Here is a 23,961-nt window from a genome sequence, read left to right as displayed (position 1 = left end):
TTCTGCTCCTCCCTAATAGGGTCTGACGACAGTCACCAGCAAATCATTCACTGCTGGCGGTAGCTGAAAATCCCTGAGTGTGGTCCTACATGAGCTCCCCAAACAGTTTGATCAGCTACCCAGAATTATTCTTTTTTTAAATTAACATATAATGTATTATTGCTTTCAGAGGTACAGGTCTATGATTCATCAGTCTTATATAATATCCAGTGCTCATTACATCAAGTGACCTCCTTAATATCCATCACCCAATTACCTCATCCCTTCACCCCTCTCCCCTCCAGCAACCCTCAGTTTGTTCCCTTTGACTAAGAGTCTTTTATGGTTTGTCTCAGTCTCTGATTATGTCTTGTTTTATTTTTTCCTCTCTTCCCCTATGATCCTCTGTTTTGTTTCTTCAATTCCATATATGAGTGAGATCATATGATAACTGTCTTTCTCTGATTGACTTATTTTGCTTAGCATAATACCCTCTAGTTCCATCAACATTGTTGCAAATGGCAAGATTTCATTTTTTTGATGGCTGAGTAATATTGCATTGTACATATATACCACATCTTTATCCATTTGTCTTTTGGTGGACATCTGGGCTCTTTCCATTGTTTGGCTATTGTGGACATTGCTGCTATAAACATTATGGTGCAGGTCCCCTTCGATCACTACCTTTATATTTTGGGGGTAAATACTCAGTAGTGCAATTGCTGGGTCCTAGAGTAGCTCTATTTTCAACTTTTTGAGGAAACTTCATACTGTTTTCCAGAGTGGGTGTACCAGCTTGGCATTCCCACCAATAGTGTAAGAGGGTTCCCCTTTTTCTGCATCCTCACCAACATCTCTCATTTCGTTACTTGTTAATTTTAGCTATTCAGACAGGTGTGAGGTGGTGGTATCTCATTGTGGTTTTGATTTGGATTTCCCTGATGCCAAGTGATATGGAGCATTTTTCATGTGTCTGTTGGCCATTTAGATGTCATCTTTGGAGAAATGTCTGTTCATGTCCTCTGCCCATTTCTTGACTAGATTATTCTTTGGGTGTTGAGTTTGGTAAGTTTTTTATAGATTTTGGATGCTAGTCCTTTATCTGTTATGTCATTTGAAAATATCTTCTCCCATTCCATGGGTTGCCTCTTAGTTTTGTTGACTGTTTTCCTTTGCTGTGCAAAAGGTTTTTATCTTGATGAAGTCCTAATAGTTCATTTTTGCCCTTGCTTCCCTTGCCTTTGGAGAAGTTTTTAGGAAGAAGTTCCTGAGGCTGAGGTTGAAGAGATTGCTGCCTGTGTTCTCCTCTAGGACTTTGATGGATTCCTCTCTCACATTTAGGTCTTTCATCCATTTTGAGTCTATTTTTGTGTATGGGGTAAGGAAATGGTCTGGTTCCATTTTTTCTGCACGTGGGTGTCCAATTTTCCCAGCACCATTTATTGAAGAAACTGTCCTTTTTCCATTAGATATTTCCTGCTTTGTCAAAAATTAATTGACCATAGAGTTGATGGTCCATTTCTGGATTTTCTATACTGTTCTATTGATCTATATGTCTCTTTTTGCCAGTACCATACTGTCATTATGATTACAGCTTTGTAATAGAGCTTGAAGTCCGGAATTGTGATGCCACCAGTTTTGGGTTTCTTTTTCAGCATTTCAGACACTGAATAGCCAATTCAGTGTCTTTTTTAGTTCCATACAAATTTTAGGATTATTTGTTCCAGCTCCAGGAAAAAAAGTCGATGGTATTTTGATAGGGATTGCATTGAATGTGTAGATTGCTCTAGATAGCATAGATATTTTAACAATGTTTATTCTTCCAATCCATGAGCATGGAACATTTTTCCATTTCTTTTGGTCTTCATCAATTTCTTTCCTGAGTGTTCTATACCTATTCTGAGTACAGATCCTTTGCCTCTTTGGTTAGGTTTATTCCTAGGTATCTTATGGTTTTGGGTGAAATTGTAAATGGGATAGACTCCTTAATTTCTCTTTCTTCTGTCTCAGTGTATAGAAATGCAACTAATTTCAGTGCATTGGTTTTATATCCTGCAATTTTTCTGAATTCCTGTTCTATTATTTTGGTTTCTTTTTCATTAATTTCTGCTCTAATCTTTATTATTTCTCTTCTTCTGCTGGGTTTAGGCTTTATGTTCTCTTCTTTCTCCACTCCTGTAGGTGTAGAGTTAGGTTGTGTATTTGAGATCTTTCTTGTTTCTTGAGAAAGACTTATACTGCTATATATAAGCCTTTTGGGACTGCCTTTGCTGTATCCCAAAGATTTTGGACAATTAGGTTTTCATTTTCATTTGTTTCCATGAATTATTTAGTTCTTCTTTAATTTCTTGGTTGACCCACTTATTGTTTAGTAGGATGCTCTTTAGCCTCCATGTATTTGAATTCTAGCCAAATTTCCTCTTGTGACTGAGTTCCGGTTTCCAAGCATTGTGGTGTGAAAATATGCAGGGAATGATCCCAATCTTTTGGTACTGGTTGAGACCCTATTTGTGACCCAGCATGTGATTTATTCTGGAGAATGTTCCATTGACACTAGAAAAGAATGTTTATTCTGTTGCTTTAACATGGAATATTCTGAATATATCTGTGAAATCCATCTGGTCCAATGTGTCATTCAAAGCCCTTATTTCCTTGTTTATCTGCTGAGATGATCTGTCCATTGCAGTGAGGGGGGTGCTAATGTCTCCTACTATTATTGTATTATTATTAATGTGTTTCTTGACTTGGTTATTAATTGGCTTATATAATTGGCTGTTCCCATGTTAGGGGCATAAATAATTACAATTGTTATATCTTTTTGTTGCATAGACCCTTTAAGAATGATATAGTTTCCCTTTACATCTCTTACTATGGTCTTTAGTTTAAAATACAATTTGTCTGATATAAGGATTGCCACCCCAGCTTTTTTTTGATGTCCATTAGCATGATAAATGGTTTTTCCACTCCCTCACTTTAAATCTGGAAGTTTCTTTGGGTCTAAAATGAGTCTCTTGCAGACAACATATCGATGGGACTTACTTTTTGATCCAATCTGATACCCTGTGTTTTTTGATTGGGGCATTTAGCCCCTTTACATTCAGAGTAACTATTGAAAGATATGAATAGTACCATTATATTACCTGTAAAGTGACTCTTTCTGTGTATTGTCTCTGTTCCTTTCTGATCTATCTTACTTTTGAGCTCTCCCTTTGCTTAGAGGATCCCTTTTTATATTTCTTGTAGGCTGGTTTGATGGTCATAAATTCTTTTAGTTTCTGTTTGTCCTAGAAGCTTCTTGTCAGTCCTATTTTGAATGGCATCCTAGCTGGATAAAGTATTCTTGGCTGCATATTCTTCTCATTTAGCCTGAATATATCATGCCAGTTCTTTCTTGCTGGCCAGGTCTCTGTGGATAGGTCTGCTGCCAATCTAATGTTTCTATCATTATAGGTTACAGGCCTCTTTTCCTGAGCTATTTTCAGGATTTTCTCTTTGTCTCTGAGATTTGCAAGTTTCAGTATTATATGTTGGGGTGTTCACCTCTTTTTATTGATTTTGAGGGGGGTTCTCTGTGCATCCAGGACTTGGATGCCTGTTTCCTTCCCCAGATTAGGGAAGTTCTCTGCTATAATTTGCTTTTATATACCTTCTACCTCTATCTCTTCTTCCTTTTCTTCTGGGAATTCCAATTATTCTATTATTTCACTTTATGGTATCACTTATGTCTCGAATTCTCCCCTCATGATCCAGTAGTTGTTTATCTCTTTTTCTTGGCTTTTTTATTCTCCATCCTTTGTTCTTCTATATCACTAATTCTCACTTCTGCCTCATTTATCCTAGCAGTTAGAGCCTCCTTTTTTTATTGCATCTCAATAGCATTTTTGATTTTGACTTGGTTAGATTTCAGTTCTTTTATTTCTCCAGTAAGGGATTCTCTAAGGTGTTTTATGCTTTTTTCAAGTCCAGCTAGTGTCCTTATAATCGTTATTCTGAACTCTAGTTCCAACATCTTACTTATGTCCATACTAATTAGGTCCCTGGTAGTCAGTACTGCCTCCTGTTTTCTTTTTTGAGTTGAGTTTTTCCATCTTGTCTCTCGATTCAGAGAAGAATAGATGAGTGAGAGAACAAAATGCTAAAATGGCAACAATGACCCCAGAGAAATATACACTAAACAAGTCAGAAGAGACCTGAAACCAAAAACTATGTAAAAAAAAAAAAAAAAAAAAAGAAAAGAAAAAGAAAAAAAGAATATAATCAGACAGGTAAGTGAAATACATAGAACTGGATTCTGTGTATATTTTAGTCTGTTAAAAAACAGTTTTCTGAAAAGAAAACTAGATCCCAAAATTGTAAAGAAAGAAAAACTTATATATGTACAAAAATGAAATTAAATGCAATGCAATGATAGAATGTAATTGTAAAAATGGAAATTAAAAGACCAGAAAAAACAAAAGAGAAAAAAAGCCCACACACACACAAAAAAGGAAGGGATATAAACAGACAAGTGCACAGAACAGAGCAATACACTTTTTCTGAGTGTATTTTGGTCAGTTTGTTAGAAGAAACTACATCTCAAAATTGTAAAGGAAGAAAAACTTACATATACAAAAATAAAATTAAATACATTGAAAGGATAGAATTTAACTATAAAGATGAAAGTTTAAAAAGACTAACAAAAGAAACAAAAAACCACACCAAAATAAAAAGAATAAAAAAAAGAGAGAGAACATTATCAGACAGGTCAATAGAACAGAGACATATACTACCTTTTGGGTGTATTTTGGCCTCTTAGAAGAAACTGCATCCCAAAATTGTAAAGAAAGAAAAACTTTCCCATACAATGAAGGGATAGAATGTAACTGTAAAAATGAAAACAAAGACTTGATTAAATAATTGGTTGAAAAAAGAAAAAAAAATAAAAAATTAAAGTTGAAAGACTAAAGAATCATGGGGAAAAAGCTATGAATTCTATGTGCTGGATTCCCCTAGCACTGGAGTTTTGTAGTTCTCATTGATCAATAAACTTGGTCTTGGCTGGATGGTCTTGCTGATCTTCAGGAGGAGGGGCCTGTTGCATTGATTCTCAAGTGTTTCTGCCCCAGGCAGAATTGTACTGCCCTTGTCAGGGGGCCAGGCTAAATAATCTGCTCCAGTTTGCTCTATGTGGTTTTTGTTCCCTGAAGGCTTTCTGTGCAGCTTTAGGGGACAAGAATGAAAATGGCGGCCTCCCAATCTCTGGCCCTGGAGCCGAGTGCTGAGGGCCACACTCTTCAGTGCACCCTTTGAGAAAAGCAGTCAGTCACCCCTGTCTCCCTGGTCTCTGTCTGCATTCCATGCTCACCCAGCCTGTGAATGAGCATTTCTATCTCAGGCACATGACCCCATTTCACATAACCAAACCCTGCAGACTCCTGTAATGTGCTCCTGTGCTGCTCCTCCCAGGGGAGGAAGGGTTTCTTGAAGATTATGCCTTTTCCCTTCTTGGAAAACAGTCACCTGACTGTGCTGTGTTTCACAGTTTATGGCAACCCAGAGCTGAGAGCCCACTCCTGGGCTCACTGTTTGCAACCACCTTCCCCACTTCAACTCCTGGGAGCTCTGCCTCACTCAGGCACCCCTGGTCTTCCTGTGACCCTGAGGATCCTGAGACGACAGTGTCCCAGCTAGGGTGACACCCCTGCTTAACCACCTGAGCAGTGTCCCTCACCGGAGTAGACTTCTAAAAGTTCTGATTTTGCACTCCACTTCTATATCACTTAACAGTAGCCAGCTTATGGAGGCTACCTTTCCCGCTGTTTATCTGTCCATATATTGCCTCAGATTCACTTCTATTGCCTCCTACCTTGCAGAAAGTAGTCACTTTTCTATTCTTAAATCTCTGGTTGAGTTCACAGGTGTTCGGAGTGACTTCATAGCTATCTAGATGAATTCCTGGGACCAAATGAAATTAAGGTCTCCTCCTCTGCCATCTTGGACTCCTCCCATTTCAATAATTTTTAAGTGTGCAGTCCAATAGCGTTAAATTTATTCACATGATTGTGAACTGTATCTCCAGAACTTTTCATCTTACACAACTAGTACTCTATACTCATTAAACAACAGCTGCTCATTTTCCTTCTCCCTTCAGCCCCTAGCAACCACCATCCTACTTTTTATTTATAGTTTACCCTTGAATAACATGAGGGTTTGGGGGAACTGAACCTGAACACAGTCAAAGGTCTATGTATAACTTTTGACTTTTCAAAAACTTAATTACACACAGCCTGCTGTGGACCCGAAGCTGGACAAATAAAATAAACAACCAATTAACTCATATTTTGTAGGTTACATGTATTATATACCATATTTTTATAATAATCTATAGAAAAGAAAGTGTTATTAAGAACATCACAAAGAAGATAAAACACATTTTCAATATTGTGTATATATACACATATATTTCAAATTTTTATTTAAATTCTAGTTAACACATAGTGTAAAATTGTTTTCAGTAATAGAATTTAGTGATTCATCACTTACATATAACACCCAGTGCCCAACACAAGTGCCCTCCTTAATACCCAGCACCTATTTAGCCCATCCCCCATCCACATCCCTCTATCAACCCTCAGTTTGTACTCTATAGTTAAGAGTCTCTTATGGTTTGTTTCCTTCTCTTTTTTTTCTTCTTTGCATAAGTTCATCGTTTTTTTTCTTAAATTCCATATATAAGTGAAATCATATGGTATTTGTCTTTTCTGCCTGACTTATTTCATCTAGTATAATACAGACTAGCTCTATCCATGTCATAGCAAATGGCAAGATTTCATTCATTTTGGTGGTTGAGTAATATTCCATAGGATATATGCACCACATGTTCTTTATCCATTCATCAGTTGATGGGCATTTGGGCTCTTTCTATATTTTCACTATTGTTGATAATGCTGCTATACATCAGGGTACATGTGTATTTTTATATCTGTATTTTTATATCCTTTGGGTAAATACCTAGTAGTGCAATTGCTATATTTTTATAGATCTGTATTTTTATATCCTTTGGGTAAATACCTAGTAGTGCAATTGCTATATCACAGGGTAGTTGTAGTTTAACTTTTTGAGGAAACTCCGTACTGTTTTCCAGAGTGACTGCACCAGTTTGCATCCCCACCAACACTGTAAGAGGGTTTCCCTTTCTCTTCAGATCTGTATTTTTATATCCTTTGGGTAAATACCTAGTAGTGCAATTGCTATATCACAGGGTAGTTGTAGTTTAACTTTTTGAGGAAATTCCATACTGTTTTCCAGAGTGACTGCACCAGTTTGCATCCCCACCAACACTGTAAGAGGGTTTCCCTTTCTCTGTATCCTTGCCAACACCTGTTTCCTGACTTGTTAAATTTAGCCTTTCTGACTGGTGTGTGGTGGTATCTCATTGTAGTTTTGATTTATATTTCCCTGCTGATGAATGATGTTGAGCATCTTTTCATGTGTCTGTTAGTTATCTGGATGTCTTCTTTGGAAAAATGTCTGTTCATGTCTACTGCCCATTTCTTAACTGGATTATTTGTTTTTTGGATGTTGAGTTTGATAAATTCTTTAGAGATTTTGGATACTAATCCTTTATCAGATATGTCATTTGCAAATATCTTCTCCCATTCCGTAGACTAACTTTCAGTTTTGTTGTCCTTCACTGTGCAGATTTTTATCTTGATGAAGTCCCAGTTGTTCATTTTTGCTTGTTTCCCTTGCCTCCAGAGATGTGTCGAGTAAGAAGTTGCTATGACCAAAGTCAAAGAAGTTGATGCCTGTGTTCTCCTCTAGGATTTTGATGGTTTCCTGCCTCACATTTAGGTCTTTCATCCATTTTGAAATTGTTTTTGTTTATGGTGTAAGAAAGTGGTCCAGTTTCATTCTTTTGCATTTGGCTCTCCAGTTTTCCCAACACCATTTGTTGAAGAGACTGTCTTTTTTTTCTGTTAGATATTCTTTCCTACTTTACTGAAGATTTTTCACCAGGTAGTTGTGGGTTCATTTCTGGGTGTTCTATTCTGTTCCATTGATCTGTGTTTCTATTTGTGTGCCAATACCATACTGTCTTGATGATTACAGTTTGTAATATAGTTTGAAGTCTGGAATGATGATGCCTCCAGCTTTGCTTGTCTTTTTCAAAATTGCTTTGGCTATTCAGGGTTTTTGTAGTTCCATACAAATTTTAGGATTATTTGTTCTAGCTCTGTGAAAAATGCTGGTGGCATTTTGAAAGGGATTGCAATAAATGTGTAGATTGCTTTAGGTAATCTAACCATTTTAACAACATTTGTTCTTCCAATCCATGAGCATGGAATGCTTTTCCATTTCTTTGTGTCCTTCAGTTTCTTTCACCAGTGTTTTATAGTTTTCAGATACAGGTCTTTTACCTCTTTGGTTATGTTTATTCCTAGGTAACTTACTGGTTTTTGGTGCAATTGTAAATGAGACTGATTCCTTAACTTCTGTTTCTGCTGCTTCACTGTTGATGTATAGAAATGCAATGGATTTCTATATGTTGATTTTGTATCCTGTGACTTTACTGAATTCATGTATCAGGTCTAGCAGTTTTTTAGTGGAGTCTTTCAGATTTTCCATGTAGAGTGTCATGTCATCTGCAAATAGTGAAGGCTTGACTTGTTCCTTGCTGATTTGGATACCTTATATTTCTTTTTGTTGTCTGATTGCTGTGGCTAGGACTTCCAGTACTATGTTAAATAACAGTGGTGGACATCCCTGTCTTGATCCTGACCATAGATGAAAAAGCTCTCAGTTTTTCCCCATTCAGGATGATATTACCTGTGGGTTTTCCATATATGGCCTTTCTTATGTTGAGGTGTGTTCCCTCTAACCCTACCCTGTTGAGGGTTTTTACCATGAATGGGTGTTGTATTTTGTCAAATGCTTTTTCTGCATCTATCGAGAGGATCTCTTTTGTTAATGTGGTGTATCACGTTGGTAGATTTGTGAACATTGAACCACCCTTGCAACCCAGGAATAAATCCCACTTGATCATGGCGAATGATTCTTTTAATATACTGTTGGATTTGGTTTGCTAGTATTTTATTGAATTTTTTTTTTATCCTGAAGCCCCTCTTTTAAAAACACTTACTTAAAATCAATTTAGGTAACATATACTGTAATATTAGTTTCAGGGGTAGAATTTAGTGATTCGTCAGTTGCATATAACTGACCCAGTGCTCATTACATCAGCGCCCTCATTAATGCCCATCACCCAATTACCCCATCTCTCCACCCATGTTTGCATCCATGCTCATCAGGGACATTGGTCTGTAGTTCTCCTTTTTAGTGGAGTCTTTATCTGGTTTTGGTATCAGGGTAAGGCTGGCCTCATAGAATGAGTTTGGAAATTTTCCTTCATTTTCTATTTTTCTGGAATAGTTTGAGAAGAATAGGTATTAACTCTTCTTTAGATGTTTGGTAGAATTCGCTTGTGAAGCCATTTGGCCCTGGACTTTTGTTTGTTGGGAGTTTTCTGATTACTGACTCAATTTCTTTGGTGGTTATAGGCATGTTCACATTTTCTCTCTCTTCCTTTCAGTTTTGGTAGTTTATATGTTTCTAGGATTCTATCCATTTCTTCTAGGTCATCCGATTTGTTGGCATATTTTTTTTATAACATTCTCTTACAATTGTTTGTATTTCTGTTGTGTTGGTTGTTATTTCTCCTCTCCAGTTTGTGATTTTATTTATTTGGGTCCTTTCTCTTTTCTTTTTGATAAGTCTGGCTAGAGGTTTATCCATTTCATTAATTTTGCCAAAGAACCACCTCCTGGTTTCATTGATCTGTTCTATTGTTTTTTAGTTCCTATATCATTTATTTCTGCTCTAATCTTTATTATTTCCTTCCTTTTGCTGACTTTGGACTTCATTTGTTGTTCTTTTTCTGGCTTCTTTAGGTGTATGGCTAGGTTATGTGTTTGAAAGTTTTCTTGGTTCTTGAGGTAGGCCTGTAATGCTACATACGTCCCTCTCAGGACCACTTTTCCTACATCCCAAAGATTTTGGACTGTTGTGTTTTCATTTTTAGTTTTCTCCATGTATTTTCTTAAATTTATTCTTTGATTTCTTGGCTGACCCATTCATTATTTAGTAGCATGTTGTTTAACCTCCATGTATCTGTGCTCTTTCCAAATTTTTTCTGTGGTTGATTTCTTGTTTCATTGCTTTGAGGTCAGAGAAGGTACAAATTATGATTTCAATCTTTTTTATTTGTTGAGGCCTGATTTTCTCTGATCCTTTCTTGTCTTTGTAACTTTTGGTCTTTTCTTTCTATTCAGATTCCCCTTTAATATATTTTGCAGGGATGGTTTAGTGGTAATGAAGTCCCTTCATTTTTGTTTGTCTGGGAAACTGTTTATCTCTCCTCCTATTCTGAATGATAGCTTTGCTGGATAGAGTATTCTTGGCTGCAGATTTTTCCCATTCAGCACGTTGAATATCTCATGCCACTCCCTGTGGCTTGCCAAGTTCCTGTTGAGAAATCTGCAAGTATTATGGGGCTTCCCTTGCAAGTTAGGGACTTCTTTTGTCTTGCTGATTAAATTTTTTTCTTTATCAGTATTTTTGCAAATTTAATATCAGAATGTCTTCTTGTAGGCTTGCTTTTATTGATTTTGGTGGGATATCTTCATGTCTCTTGGATCTGGATGTTTATTTACTTCCCTGGATAGGGAAGGTATTTTTTAATTCTTTATTTAAACTTAATTTAATTAACATATACTGAATTATTTGTTTCAGGGCTAGAATTTAGTGATTCTTCTTTTGCATATCACACCCAGTGCTCATTATATCAAGTGTTCTTCTTAATGCCCATCACCCAGTAATGCCTTTCCCTGCAGTCACCTCCCCTCCAGCAACCCTCAGTTTGTTTCCTAGAGTTCAACATCTCTTATGGTTTGCCTCCCTCTCTATTTTCATCCTTTTTTTTTTTTTACCCCATCCCCTATGTTCATCTGTTTTGTTTCTTAAATTCCACATATGAGTGAAATCATATGGTATTTGTCTTTCTCTGACTGTCTTATTTCTATTGGCATAATACCCTCTAGTTCCATCCACATCATTGCAAATAGCAAGATTTCATTCTTTTTGATGGCTGAGTAATATTCCATTGTATGTTATCTTCTTTATCCATTCATCTGTCAATGAACATTTGGGCTCTTTCCATAGTTTGGCTATTGTGGACATTGCTTCTATAAACATTGGGGTGCAGGTCCCCTTCGGATCACTACATTTGTATCTTTGGGGTAAATGCCCAGCTGTGCAATTGCTGGGTGATAGGGTAGTTCTATTTTTAACCTTTTGAGGAACATCCATACTGTTTGAGAGTGGCTGCACCAGTTTGAATTCCCACTAAAAGTATAAGAGGGTTTCCCTTTCTGTATCCGAGCCTACATCTGTTGTTTCCTCAGTTGTTAATTTTAGCCATTCTGACTGGTGTAAGGTGGTATCTTTGTGGTTTTGATTTGTATTTCCCTGATGCCAAGTGATGTTCATGTTGAGCATTTTTTTCATGTGTCTGCCATTTGTACATCTTCTTTAGAGAACTGTTCATGTCTTCTGCCCATTTCTTGACTGGATTTTTTTGTTTTTTGGGGTGAGTTTGTCCGTTCTTTATAGATTTTGGTTATTAGACCTTTATCTGAAAAGACAATTGCTAATATCTTCTCCCATTCTATAGGGATGGGTTGCCTTTTAGTTTTGTTGACTGTTTCCTTTGCTGTGCAAAAGTTCTATCTTGATAAAGTCCCACTTATCAATAGGTAAGTACTTATTGCCATTTTGTTACTTGTTTTATAGTTCTTTGTTCCTTTTATTTTTAAAGATTTTATTTATTTATTTGACAAAGAGAAACACAGCAAGACAGGGAACATAAGCAGGGTGGGTGGGAGAGGGAGAAGCAGGCTTCCTGAGGAGCAGGAAGCCTGATGTGGGGCTCATTCCTAGGACCCCAGGATTATGACCTGAGCTGAAGGCAGCCACTTAATGACTGAGCGACCCAGGCGCCCCATCCTTTGTTCCTTTCTTGACTTGCTCTCTTCTTTTGAAATTATTTGGCTTTCTTTAATTATATAGTTGGATTCCTTTCTCTTTATTTTTGCATATCTTTTACTGGTTTTTGATTTGTGGCTACCAATTGATTTGTGTATAGCTTCTTGTGTATAAAGTCGTCTATATTAAGTTGATGGTCAGTTAGCTTTGAACTTATTATTTTCTCACTCCCTACCCCCACATTTTGGGTATATAGTGTCATACTATACATCCTTTTATTTTGTGAGTCCCTTGAATGAACTTTGCACTTACTTATTTTTACTGCTTTTATGCTCTTTTTCTTTTTCTTTCTTTCTTTTTTTTTTTTTACTTCTTATGGTCTTTTCTTTCCACTCAAAGGTCCCCTTTAACATTTCTTGCAGTACTGCTTTAGTCTTGATGAATTCCTTTAACTTTTATTTGTCTGGGAAACTCTTTATCTCACCTTCTATTCTGAATGATAGCCTTGCTGGATTCTTGGCTGAAGATTTTTCCTTTCAGCCCTTTGAATATATCACATCCCACTCTCTTCTGGCCTGCAAAATTTCTGCTGAAAAATCCACTGTTAGCCTTATGGGGTTTCCCTTGTACATAACTATTTTCTTTTCTCTTTATGTTTTTTAAATTCTCTCTTTATCACTACTTTTTGCCATTTTAATTACTGTGTATCTTGGTGTGGCCCTCCTAGGGTTAATTTTATTTGGGGATATCTTTGCATTCTTGATCTGGATTTCTATTTCTTTCCCCAGATTTGGGAAATTTTCAACTATTATTTCTTCAAGTAAATTTTCTGTCTCTTTTTCTCTCTCTTCTCCTTCTGGGATCCCTATAATGCAGCGTTATTATGTTTGATAATGTCATTGAGTTCCCTAAATCTAATTTCATTTTGTATTATTTTTTTCTCTCACCTACTCAGCTTGATTGTTTTCCATTACTCTGTCCTCCAAGTTGCTGATCCATTCTTCTGCTTCCTCTAATCTACTATTTATTTCAACCTGTGTATTTTAAATTTTGTTTCTTGATTTCTTCATCTCTGATTTTTTTGAATGTTTTCTCTTCGTCAATGGACTCACTGAGCTCTTTGACTCTTAAGTCTAGTTTGTAGCCTTATGATTATTGATTTAAATTATCTATCAGGCATACTACTTACCTCCATTTCACTTACGTCTCTAGCTATGATTTTGTCCTATTCTTTTATTTGGGACATATTCCTTTTCTCATTTTACCTAACTCTCAGTGTCTGTTTCTCTGTGTTAAGAAAGTCAATTACATGTCCTGCACTTGAACTTAGTGGCCTTAGGAAGAAGAGTTCCTATAATGCCCTGCAATGCATTGTCTTCTGTTCATTTGAACCTGGCATTTCAGGGATATCTCCTATATGTGTTGCATGTGCTCTGCTGTTATGGCTGAGCCACTTTTTCCTTCATTCTAGCCATCTGCAATGGCTCTTTACCTATTGTAGACAGTGCTTCATCCCTGTGGTGTTAGTAGTACAGTCTGGGGCTGTCTTAAGCTTGAGTTGAGTCAGTCCAGGCATTTGTCAGAGATGCAGTATCATCAACCTTCAGGGTACTTTCCTTGTGTTGTCTCCTGTGAAGCTTTCATGGGTGGGTGTGGCCTCTACTCAGACCAGCATTCTGATACTGGTCTGATCTGGTCTGATACCCAGCCCACTGCTGGGGTTGCAATCTGAGTTGTGTCTGTGGTTATATTTTTCTCTTCCCAGGGGGAGGAGTTATTTTGGAGGTGCCACTCCCTTTCAGGGCTGCTTGCACACTACAGGGTTTGTGGCATCACTTTGGATGAGCTCTGGTCAAGAGTATATTGGAGGGGACAGATCCACAGAAGCCTGTGGGCAAGATGTGTGGTGTTAGCAATTTAGTAGCAAGTATGGGGGTAATGCTTTTTCCCAAAGATGGCCATGTGTTTAGGCTAGGGGTGGGGATGGCTCTGGCCAGGTCCTTTGTTCCTGGAAAAGTCTCCCAAGGATCTCTTCCCCTTCAGCACATGCTTTGACATAAATAAATAAATATTCCTTCCATATGCCCCAGGTATTTTTCAAACTGCTGTTTCTATGCTGTATCTCTGTGGGGCTCTTTGTTGTGCTGTCTCTTTTAGGGTGGAGACTCAGTTTCCTCTCACCCTCCCAGCTCCCAGAAGGCTGAGCCTACTGATTTTTAAAGTTTTAGGTCTTAAGTCTCACTGTTTGTAAGAACTCATGAAATTCAACCTGTCTGGTTTTAAAGCCAAATGTTATGAGGATTTGTCCTTCCCATTTGGGCTCCCCAGTGTGAAAATCTGTTTCTCACCCCCTTTCTTTACCTGCAGAGTCCTTTCCTCCTGTGAACAGTGTCATGGGTCCCTTTAACTCCTTACTGTGTTTCTGCCTTCCTAACCTTCTTCAGTGTGCCTCTTCTCTACCTTTAGTTGTGGAGTTTGTTCCGCCTGTCTTTGGGTTATTTTCTGGTTTATTTACACTGATGTGAGTGTTTTCTAGTTGTATCTGTGTGACAAGGTGAGCTTAGGGCCCCTCTACTCTGCCATCTCTCCTGGAATTTGCCACTGGAATTTTGATAGGGTTTGCATTGAATCTGTAGATTGCTATGGGTGGTGTGAATATTTTTATAGTATTAATTGTCCCAATCCATGAGCATGAAATTTCTCTCCATTTATTTTTGCCTTCTTCAATTTCTTTCATCAGTGTCTTACAGTTTTTAGTATACAGGTCTTTTGCCTCCTTGGCAAAACTTATTCCTAGGTATTTTATTATTTTGAATGCTATTATAAGTGGGATTGTTTTCTTAATTTCTCTTTCTGATACTTTATTATTAGTGATAATAAAGCTGATTTTTGTATATCAGTTTTGTATACTGCAACTTTACTGAATTTGTTTATCAGTTCTAACAGTTTTTTGATAGAGTCTTTAGGGTTTTCTATTTATAATATTACATCATTTATAAATAGTGACAGTTTTACTTTCTTTCCTATTTGGATGCTTTTTCTTTCTTTCTTTTTTTTCTGCCTAATTTCTCTGGCTAGGACTTCCAATACTACACTGAATAAAAGTTGTGAGAGTAGACATCCTTGTCTTCTTTCTAATTGCAAAGGAAAATCTTTCAGTTTTTCACCATTTAGCATATTTGCCTTGGAATTGTCATATATGGTCTTTATTATGTTTAAGTACATTCCCTCTATAAGCACCCTGTTGATAGTTTTTATCATGAATGACTGTTGAATTTTGTCAAATGATTTTTCTGTGTCTATTGGGGTAATTAAATGATTTTTATCCTTCATTTTGTTAATGTGGTGTATCACATTGATTGATCTGCAGATGTTGATTGGTCCTTGAATCCCTAGAATAAATCCCGCTTGAATATGTATATAATCCCTTTCTTTTTTTTCAATTTAAATTTTAGTTAACATCAGTGCAATATTAGTTGCTAAAGTAGAATTCAGTGATTCATCACTTACATACATCACCCTGTGCTCATCATAAGTGCCCTTTTTAATACCCATCACCCATCTAGCCCATCTCCCACTTGACTATGGTATATAATCCTTTTAATGTTATGAGAAGCCCTTTTATCTTCATATTTCTAGCCACATTCTGTTCATGATGATGTATTCTCTAAGATAATAAAAAAATTTCTCCACAGCTGTCCCCTTTTCTGAGTCCTCATCAGAATCACCTTTAATGTCCATTTTCCCACTAGCAATCTTTTCAAAGTAATATAGTTTTTTTTTCCTAATCATGCTCTTCAAAACTTTTATAATTTCCTACCCATTACCCAATTCCAAAGTCATTTCAACATTTTTTTTTGTACTTGTTACAGCAGTAGCCCCCTTCCTGGTCCCAAAAATCTGTGTTAGTTTGCTTAAACTGAAAGAACAAAGTACCGCAAATTGAATGGCTTAAAGAACAAAAAGTTATTGTCATACCGTCAGCAAGCTTGAAGTCTGGGATCAGATATTGGTGGAAGTGGTTTTTTCTGAGACCTTGAGTGAAAATCTGTTGTGTGCCTCTGTCCTACCTTTGGGTGGTATTCTGCAATATTTGACATTTCTTGGCTTATAGATGCATCACCCTGATCTGTGCCTTCGTCTTCATATGGTGTTCTACCCATGAATGTATCTGTCTGTGTGCTCAAGTTTCTTGTTTTTCTTTTAAAATTTTATTTATTTGACAGAGACAAAGTGAGAGAAGGAACACAAGCAGGGAGAGTAGGAGAGGGAGAAGCAGGCTTCCGGCTGAACAGGGAGCCCAATGCGGGGCTCGATCGCAGGACCCTGGGATCATGATCTGAGCCGAAGGCAGACACTTAATGACTGAGCCATCCAGGTGCCCCTCAAGTTTCTTGTTTTAATAAGGATACTGTTCATATCAGATTAAGGCCCAGTATAATAACCTCATTTTAACTTGATTACCTCTGTAAAGGTCCTATTTCCAAATGAAGTCCCATTCTGAAGTAAGGGGGAATAGGAATTCTATAAATTTGGCAGAAGAGGGGCATGGTTCAACCACACACCCCCTCATTATAGTGTCAAGGATTGTGGAGATCACAGCTAACTATGCACCAGTATCCAGAAGACCTAAGAAATTGAACTCTGAACTTGGTGTAGGACCACTACTATTTTCCACTCAGAACTCTGGAACCTTGGCCCAATCCCTAGACTTGCTTATTTCTGAAAGGTCAGACATCTGTTTAAAAGTTGTCAGGGCTCAATAATTCACTCCCAGATTCTTTGGAAGGAGCAGAAAGAATAGAACTCATATTAATCATAAGGGGTCATCACCTTGAAGACCCTAATTGAACAGCCTACTGGACACCATGGTCCATGACCATGAGTTCCTTGGTAGGAGAGCCCATCAGTCTCCTTTTTGGGAACCTACTGTTGAGTAACCAGACCCAGAGATTTCTTCAGGAGTCCCTAGCCTAAATGATCTAGAAGAGTGCACAGGCTCACCATTTTTATATTACTCTTTCTGCTGGTCAGTCTTTGCTATCTGGGCAGCAGCTGTGTTTTCCAAACTCAGTGATTGTCAGTAAAGATCTAAATTAAGTCTCAAACTGATCAACATGGCCTTATGAGGAGGCTTAAAGATTTAACTGAGTTCAATAACCAATAAGAATTGCATGAACAACAAAATAATTGTATGAACAAACCTAGAAATAGTCTTATTAACAATCTCATCATGTATTGTTTTCACACCTCATTTGTTCATCTAAAACACCACTAGCATGGCTCACAGAAAACTATATCCACTGAAGGGATGATTCAACCATGTTATTCAGTGCTAAAGAATTCATCATGTGTGAGCCAAAGCGCTGAGTCCATATACTATCCAGATGAGATATAGATGATGTTGAGTGCTTGCATTCTTTTATCCCAGTACCAACTTCCTCCTCTTCCTTAGGCAAAGTGGCTGCTGTTATTGTACTCTGGAAGTGGGGATCTTTAATGACACACCCCAGAGGTGGCATTCTCACTGAGTTTAACAAGATTATCTTCTTCATCAAGGAGGCAAACTATCCAAGTCTCTAAGAGCTTCAGATTGCTGGGTGAAATAATCCCAAAGTTCTCTTCATTCTTTTTTATTTTAGGCATGAATCTTAACAAAAATTTGCTGTGTTTTAGGCTGTCTTTTGGTGCCAGGAACATATTTACAGCTAACAGTAGTAACTGGGTACAACTCAGCATTCAGGAGCCTCTGATGAATTTTGTTGTCATCACTGGAGGACTGTATGAGTAGTTAGGGAATTGCTTCTCTAGCTTTCCTAGACTCTCTCTTTTGGATCTGTATTTTGGACCACCACGTGAATTTGACCAGGGAGTTAAAGTCTAAAGGGGAGCATCCAATGATTGCCCTAATACCTGAAAAGCTTATGTAAACAGTCATTAGCACTACCCAAAGCTCCCCCAGACTCCACTAGTACTTTTTGAGATGTATTGGCATAGCTGATTAATTGCCCATGGAACTCTCAGACTCTTGCAAATGATCCACTAACATCACTGGAGAGTGTCTGATGGACTTCTCTAACACCTCTCAAAAGTGCCTGTGGGAAATTGAGGGTGTTTGTCATGTGCTTTATTAACCACTCTGCTCATTTCACCAATTTGTCAGAGAAAGCACTGTCAGATATTGAGTTGGCCAATTAAGATAACAAGCCAAACTGAAAGTAACAATTAAACCTTTATTCAATTACTGTGATAGTATGTAAACAAGAGTCTAAACAGGAAAGGTCCAGCTTTAACATGTTCCATTTTTCCCCATTGAAAGAACCAGGGGAGTGTTCAATGTTTTCTCACAAACGGAGAGGAAGATTGTCCCTCACTACTGAAGGATCCCCAAACAAAAGGCTCTTGCCATTTTATGGCCCCAGGATATGGGGGGATTTGGAGAGTGCTAGGAGATGGAAAGTACTGAAAGATGGGTCAGAAAGGAGAAAATTATATTCAAAGCTTCCCCAGTAAGGTAGTCAAAGCAGAGTCACCTCAACAGTACAGTGCCTCATTTAAGATCCATGAATGGAGAAGATGGTCTAGGGAATGCTGGCCTGAAGAGGCCTGAGTGCATGATTGTACTTCCTTCCAGAAACCAGTGTATTGGCTGTGCTTTAGGTCTAGTGTGGGGTAGGAAGCTTTCTCACATGATAACTGCCATGTAAAAGCTTTGTAACTTTCTATGGGTTGAGCCTGAAAGATTACACATAGGATTTTAACTTGGATCTGCACTCCTTAATTTTATACACATGTTAATGTATATATGTATGAGTGTGTGTGTATGTACACATGTACACATATCCATACATGCACTTGCATATGAACATATATATGCATATATTGCACATATGCATTTTTTAGAGGTCATGAGGGCTTTTGGACACCTTCAATTCTAGTCCCTCAGGTTTCATTCTTGCCTTCTTCCATATCATATGTATATATTCTTTCTTCCAATGTTAATCTTGAATCTTAAAACATCAACAGATTTATGTATTTGTTCAATCCTACAATGCTTCAACCTTGTTAAGGAACTGTTCAGCACATACCACTACAAAAACAAACCTATTAAAAACATGTAGTAATTTTCTTGCAGTCTGCCCCCATATATTCTTGCCCAAGACTAAGGGTATGTTTCAAATGCTGTATTGATGACTTATTTGGATTAGTGTTATTATTTTTATCCCTTCACTAGTTTCATTTCATTAAGTTTGCTTTCAGTTTTAGTTGCTTCATCTTATCCTTGTCTATTTAATTTTATTTTTGTAACGTGTAGAGCATTAACTTGCTTCCAAAAGTAAATATTATACAAAAGATACATGTCCTTCCTCTTGCATTCCCAAGTCCTCTCTTCCACCCTGTCTTATAAGTAGCTCACTATATTATTTTCATATTATTTTTCCTGTGCTTCATTTTGTAAAGTTAATATCTATTTCTCTCTCTGTTTTTTTTCTGGTTTCTTCTTTCTGACCCAAAAGTTAGCCTAGATACACTATTCTTTAAAGAGTTTTTTTCACTTAAACATTAGCTCCTAGAAATCTCTTCTTGTCAGTTTATAGAAATATTTATTATTTTTACACAAATTCATAAAGCAGTTTATACTACATTATATGCCATAGATTATACTCTACCATAGTTTATGGTATATACCTTAGTTTATCCAACCAATATTCTATTCTTGAACATTTGGATGGTTTTAAATATTTTGCAATTGCAAATAATACTGTAATGAATAACCTTGTACATATGCATTTTTATTGTTTGGTCTATTGTTATGAATTAAGCTAATGTGTAAATAACCCCTAACTATTCATAACTATTATGAAATACATTTGATGCTTCAGAATATTTATGAAATAATGAGTTTCAGTAGTACCCATTAAAACTTTTCTTTTTGGGGCACCTGGGTGGCTCAGTAGGTTAAGTGTCCAACTCTTGATTTTGGCTCAGGTCATGATCTCAGTGTTGTGAGATCAAGTCCCTTGTCAGGCTCAGTGTTGGGCATGGAACCTTCCTGGGATTCTCTCTCTCTCCCTCTCCCCTTGACCCTCTCTCCTTCATACTCTCTCTCTCTAAAAAAACAGCAACAACAAAAAAACTTTTCTTATCATTTTCATGTCAGACCTCACATTAGAACAATTTATAGCTATAAAAGTGAGAGAAAATGCTACTGTATACTTGTTATAAATTCAAATCTGGAGTTTTCACAGTAGATCTGTTTTTCCATTTAGTTAACTAAATGCATCTCTTTATTTAGCTCATTTTGGAGTACCAGATGAAAATCTAGTGCTTGTGAGTCAAGATTCAGTGTCAAAACCCCAAATGCAAGTAGAGAAACAAATAACTTACAGAAGGGAAAGATGCCATAGTAAGTATAATAATTATGGATAACTTTAAAGTATTTTAAACCCATCAAGATCTTTTCCCTTTGGTTCATGAATACATATTTGAGCATATATATTATAGAAATTTTACACTCTGACCCTAGGTGTGAATATGCAAAGATAACTAGAAAATAAAAGCAAAAGCCGTAATACCTTCAGGTTGGAATTTCTAGTCATAAGATTATTTCACAGCTATAGGACACCCACTCAGTATCCACCAAGGCCCCATAACTGCCCAATAGTATCTCAAAGTATCTTTCAGCTGACTCTGGGAGATTATAGGTTCCAGGAGATTATGACCAATGGTTACTTCTGACCTGCAGTGGTGTCATTCTGACATATGCTCCATTGAGAAAAGTAAGACACTTAGTTGGGCCACACGATTTGTCACCATTTGTCACTGAGAGAGAGCTGCTTGGTATGGAGTAGGTTAATTCAGTTGAAAGTTGAAAGCTTTTATTCACTGCTGTGCTAATATAAGCAAAAGTAGATATAAAAGGGTATCAGCCCCACCAATATTTCAACCAGTGTTTCATTTTCCCATGAAATGACATCAGGCTAGCATCAGATGGATCAGTGCAGATGCGTGAGGAACATCTTACTGTGTCTTACACATACACATTTATACCTATATGTATGTACCATTATCTACCAGTACAGTAGTACTCATATTATACCAATTCTGTAGTTGTGGTATGGTATATAGATCAATTTCTTTACCCAATCTCCTATGCTTTAACATTTAGGTGGCTTTAAGTATTTTGCAATTACAAATAAGGCTGTAATTAATAAACTTGTGCATATGAGTTTTCATTGCTTGCTCTATTATTGTGTATCAGCCTAAAGAATAAATCACCCATGAAACCTGATGACCAATATGAAATATATTTGTTGCTTAGGCATATTTATGAAATAATGAGACAATTTCAAACAGTTTTCATTTTCACAACAGTTCTAGCATTATAATAATTTGCTTATGATTTTATGAAAATGAAAAATGCTACTATATACTTGTTATAAATTTGAAATCTAGAGATTTCACAATAGATCTGTTTTTCCATTTAGAAGACTAAATATATCTCTTTATATAGCTTATTTTGGTGCCACAGATGAAAATCTTATGTTTGTAAATCCAGAGTCAGCATCAAAATCCCAAGTACAAGTAAAGAAACAAATAACTTCCAGGGAGGGGAGACGCAAAAGTAAGTATAGTTAATTATAGGAAAATTTAAATTATTTTAAATTAACCTCATCAGAAGATTTCTTTTGGTTCATGAATATGTATTTGAACACATATTTTATAGAAACTTTACACTCAGATTTAAAGTGTGAATATCCTAAGATAGAGACAAAAGCAAAATTAATACCTTTTGGCTGGTATTTATATGGTCAGTAATTATTAAGTACGAAGATAGCTTCCCCACACAGACTAATGAAAATTGTTCACATGATTTTTTTCACTTCACCTGCATCAGAAGAGAATTTGATCATTTTTTGGCATACCTAGAAGTTCCATTACATTTATGAATTTGTTTTGTTTTGTTTTGTTTTACTTAGCATTTCCTCTTGAAAAGCAAAAAAATGATAAGATATCACATAAAAATCTATTTCCTGAGGAGAAAGTTTTATTTTCAAGAAACCAGTTTCAAACTAAGAAACTTGAAGCTACCAGAAACATGAATCTTGATAGTAAGTAATTAAATATAAATCTTATGAATTATTTTTAATTAAATTCAGGAGAACACTGTTTTGGGTTTAGACTGTATCTTCAACCATGTGCTCTTTGGTAATTATTCCACCACACTTTAGATCTTTACCAATGATTCATCTGTTTTATAATTACTGAATTAGATGTGTTAAATGTCACACTGGTATTTCTCAATTTTTTCTTGTAGTTGTGGCAAGTTATGATTTATATCTTATGATATTCTATTATTTATGGTATATAAACAAGATTGGTAATTAATATTGGTGGAAGACAGAACATTTGTCTTAATGAAGAGACCCACTTTATCATCTTATAGTTTTTGTTTATTTTCCTTTAAAACTACTTTATGTACTATTAATGTAGCTCCACAAACTTCTGGTTGGCATTTGTATCATACATTTTTTTCTATCCTGTTTCTTGTATCTCAATCATATATAATCTAGTTATTTATATTTTTAGGAGTAATTACACCATTTTCTTGGTTCTTCCTATTTTCTTTCACTTTTTCACTCTCTGTATTTTTTATCCTAATATATATTCTCCTTGGCCATATCTGATCCAAAAAATTAGACTTTATTCTAAAGTGTGAGTACTCTAAGAAAACTAAAGAATAATATTAAATATGTAAATATAATAATGTTTATATCTCTAAATTAAATATTTTTAATTCTTCTGTATATCTAAAAGGCAACAAGACTGCTTATATACATACAAGTGAAAACTGTATTCACATGATGTTTAAATTTCAACTTAGACAGGATTTGCTTATATCATTAAAAAATGACATAATGTATTATTGGATAATTAACATATATTATTAATCTAGAAGTTCCACCACAGATCCAATTTTCTATTTAGTGCTTTTATGAGCCTTTCTTCCTGAAGCCCAGAAAATATATAAGTTATCAGATGAAAATCTTTTGCCTGACACCTAGGACTGTTAGAAAGAAAAGACTCAGTAATGAATATGATAATTAAGAATATTATTATTATTTAAAATTTTTTTGGATTTGAGCAGAATTTTGTTCATGGATATATATTCAAGTATAAGCTTACATATACCTATTAAGTCAAATTTTTATTGTGTTATTTAAGTTTCCTCTTTCTTGATTTCCTTGAATTTTATTTGTCCTAGCAATTTTGGAGAGATGTGTATTGAGTCTTCTCACAATGATTGTGGACTTATCTATTTCTTCCTGTAGTACTGTCCCTTTCATTATACTGCCCATTTTCTTTATACTGACTATGTTGTTAGGTGCGTAAAAATACAAATGTTAGATAATTCCTTATGAACTCAATGATTTCTTTTTATGAAAGGTGCCATTTTAGTCAGTCTCCAGTAAGGTCTTTTGACTAAAATCCTATTTTGCCTGACATTGCTGTAACTATTGCATACTTATTTTGGTTAGAATTTACATGGTAAATCTTTTTTCACCTACTTAGTTTCCAATTTTTTGTATTATTATTTAGTAGTGTCTCTTATAAATAACCTGTAATTAAATTATTTATAAATCTAGTGTGACTGTCTCTGTCTATCCTTATAACATATAATCCATTTATAATTATTGTATTTATTGATACATTTGGATTTAAATATTCCTTTTTGGAGTGCTTTGTATTTTTCCTACCTGATCTAGATTTCTTTCTATTTCATTTCCTTATTTTGGAATTATTACTCTCTAATCAGTCTAACTTTATTTTTTTTAAATACTTATTTATATATTTGAGAGAGAGAGAGAGTACACGAGCTAGGCTGGCTGGGGGAAGGGACAGAGAGAGATGGAGAGGAGAGAGGAAATCTCAAGCAGACTCCCCACTGAGCATGGAGCC

General features: G+C 36.1%; 1 protein-coding gene across 1 annotated transcript in view; it reads left to right on the top strand.

The window, feature by feature from the left end:
- Positions 1-23,961, top strand: part of CCDC7 (coiled-coil domain containing 7) — a 395,691-nt gene that overhangs the window by 231,851 nt on the left and 139,879 nt on the right. The window contains 3 exon segments of the mRNA XM_088025513.1: positions 20,297-20,407; positions 21,515-21,625; positions 21,981-22,112. Of these exon segments, the coding sequence (XP_087881639.1) occupies positions 20,297-20,407; positions 21,515-21,625; positions 21,981-22,112 (354 nt within the window).

This window comes from Eumetopias jubatus, unplaced genomic scaffold, assembly GCF_037043125.1.
Source record: "Eumetopias jubatus isolate StellerSeaLion01/CBP00866 unplaced genomic scaffold, mEumJub1_p1.0 scaffold_8, whole genome shotgun sequence".
Lineage (NCBI taxonomy): Eukaryota > Metazoa > Chordata > Mammalia > Carnivora > Otariidae > Eumetopias > Eumetopias jubatus.
Note: the sequence above shows the minus strand (reverse complement) of the source record. Positions and strands in the feature narration are given on the sequence as shown.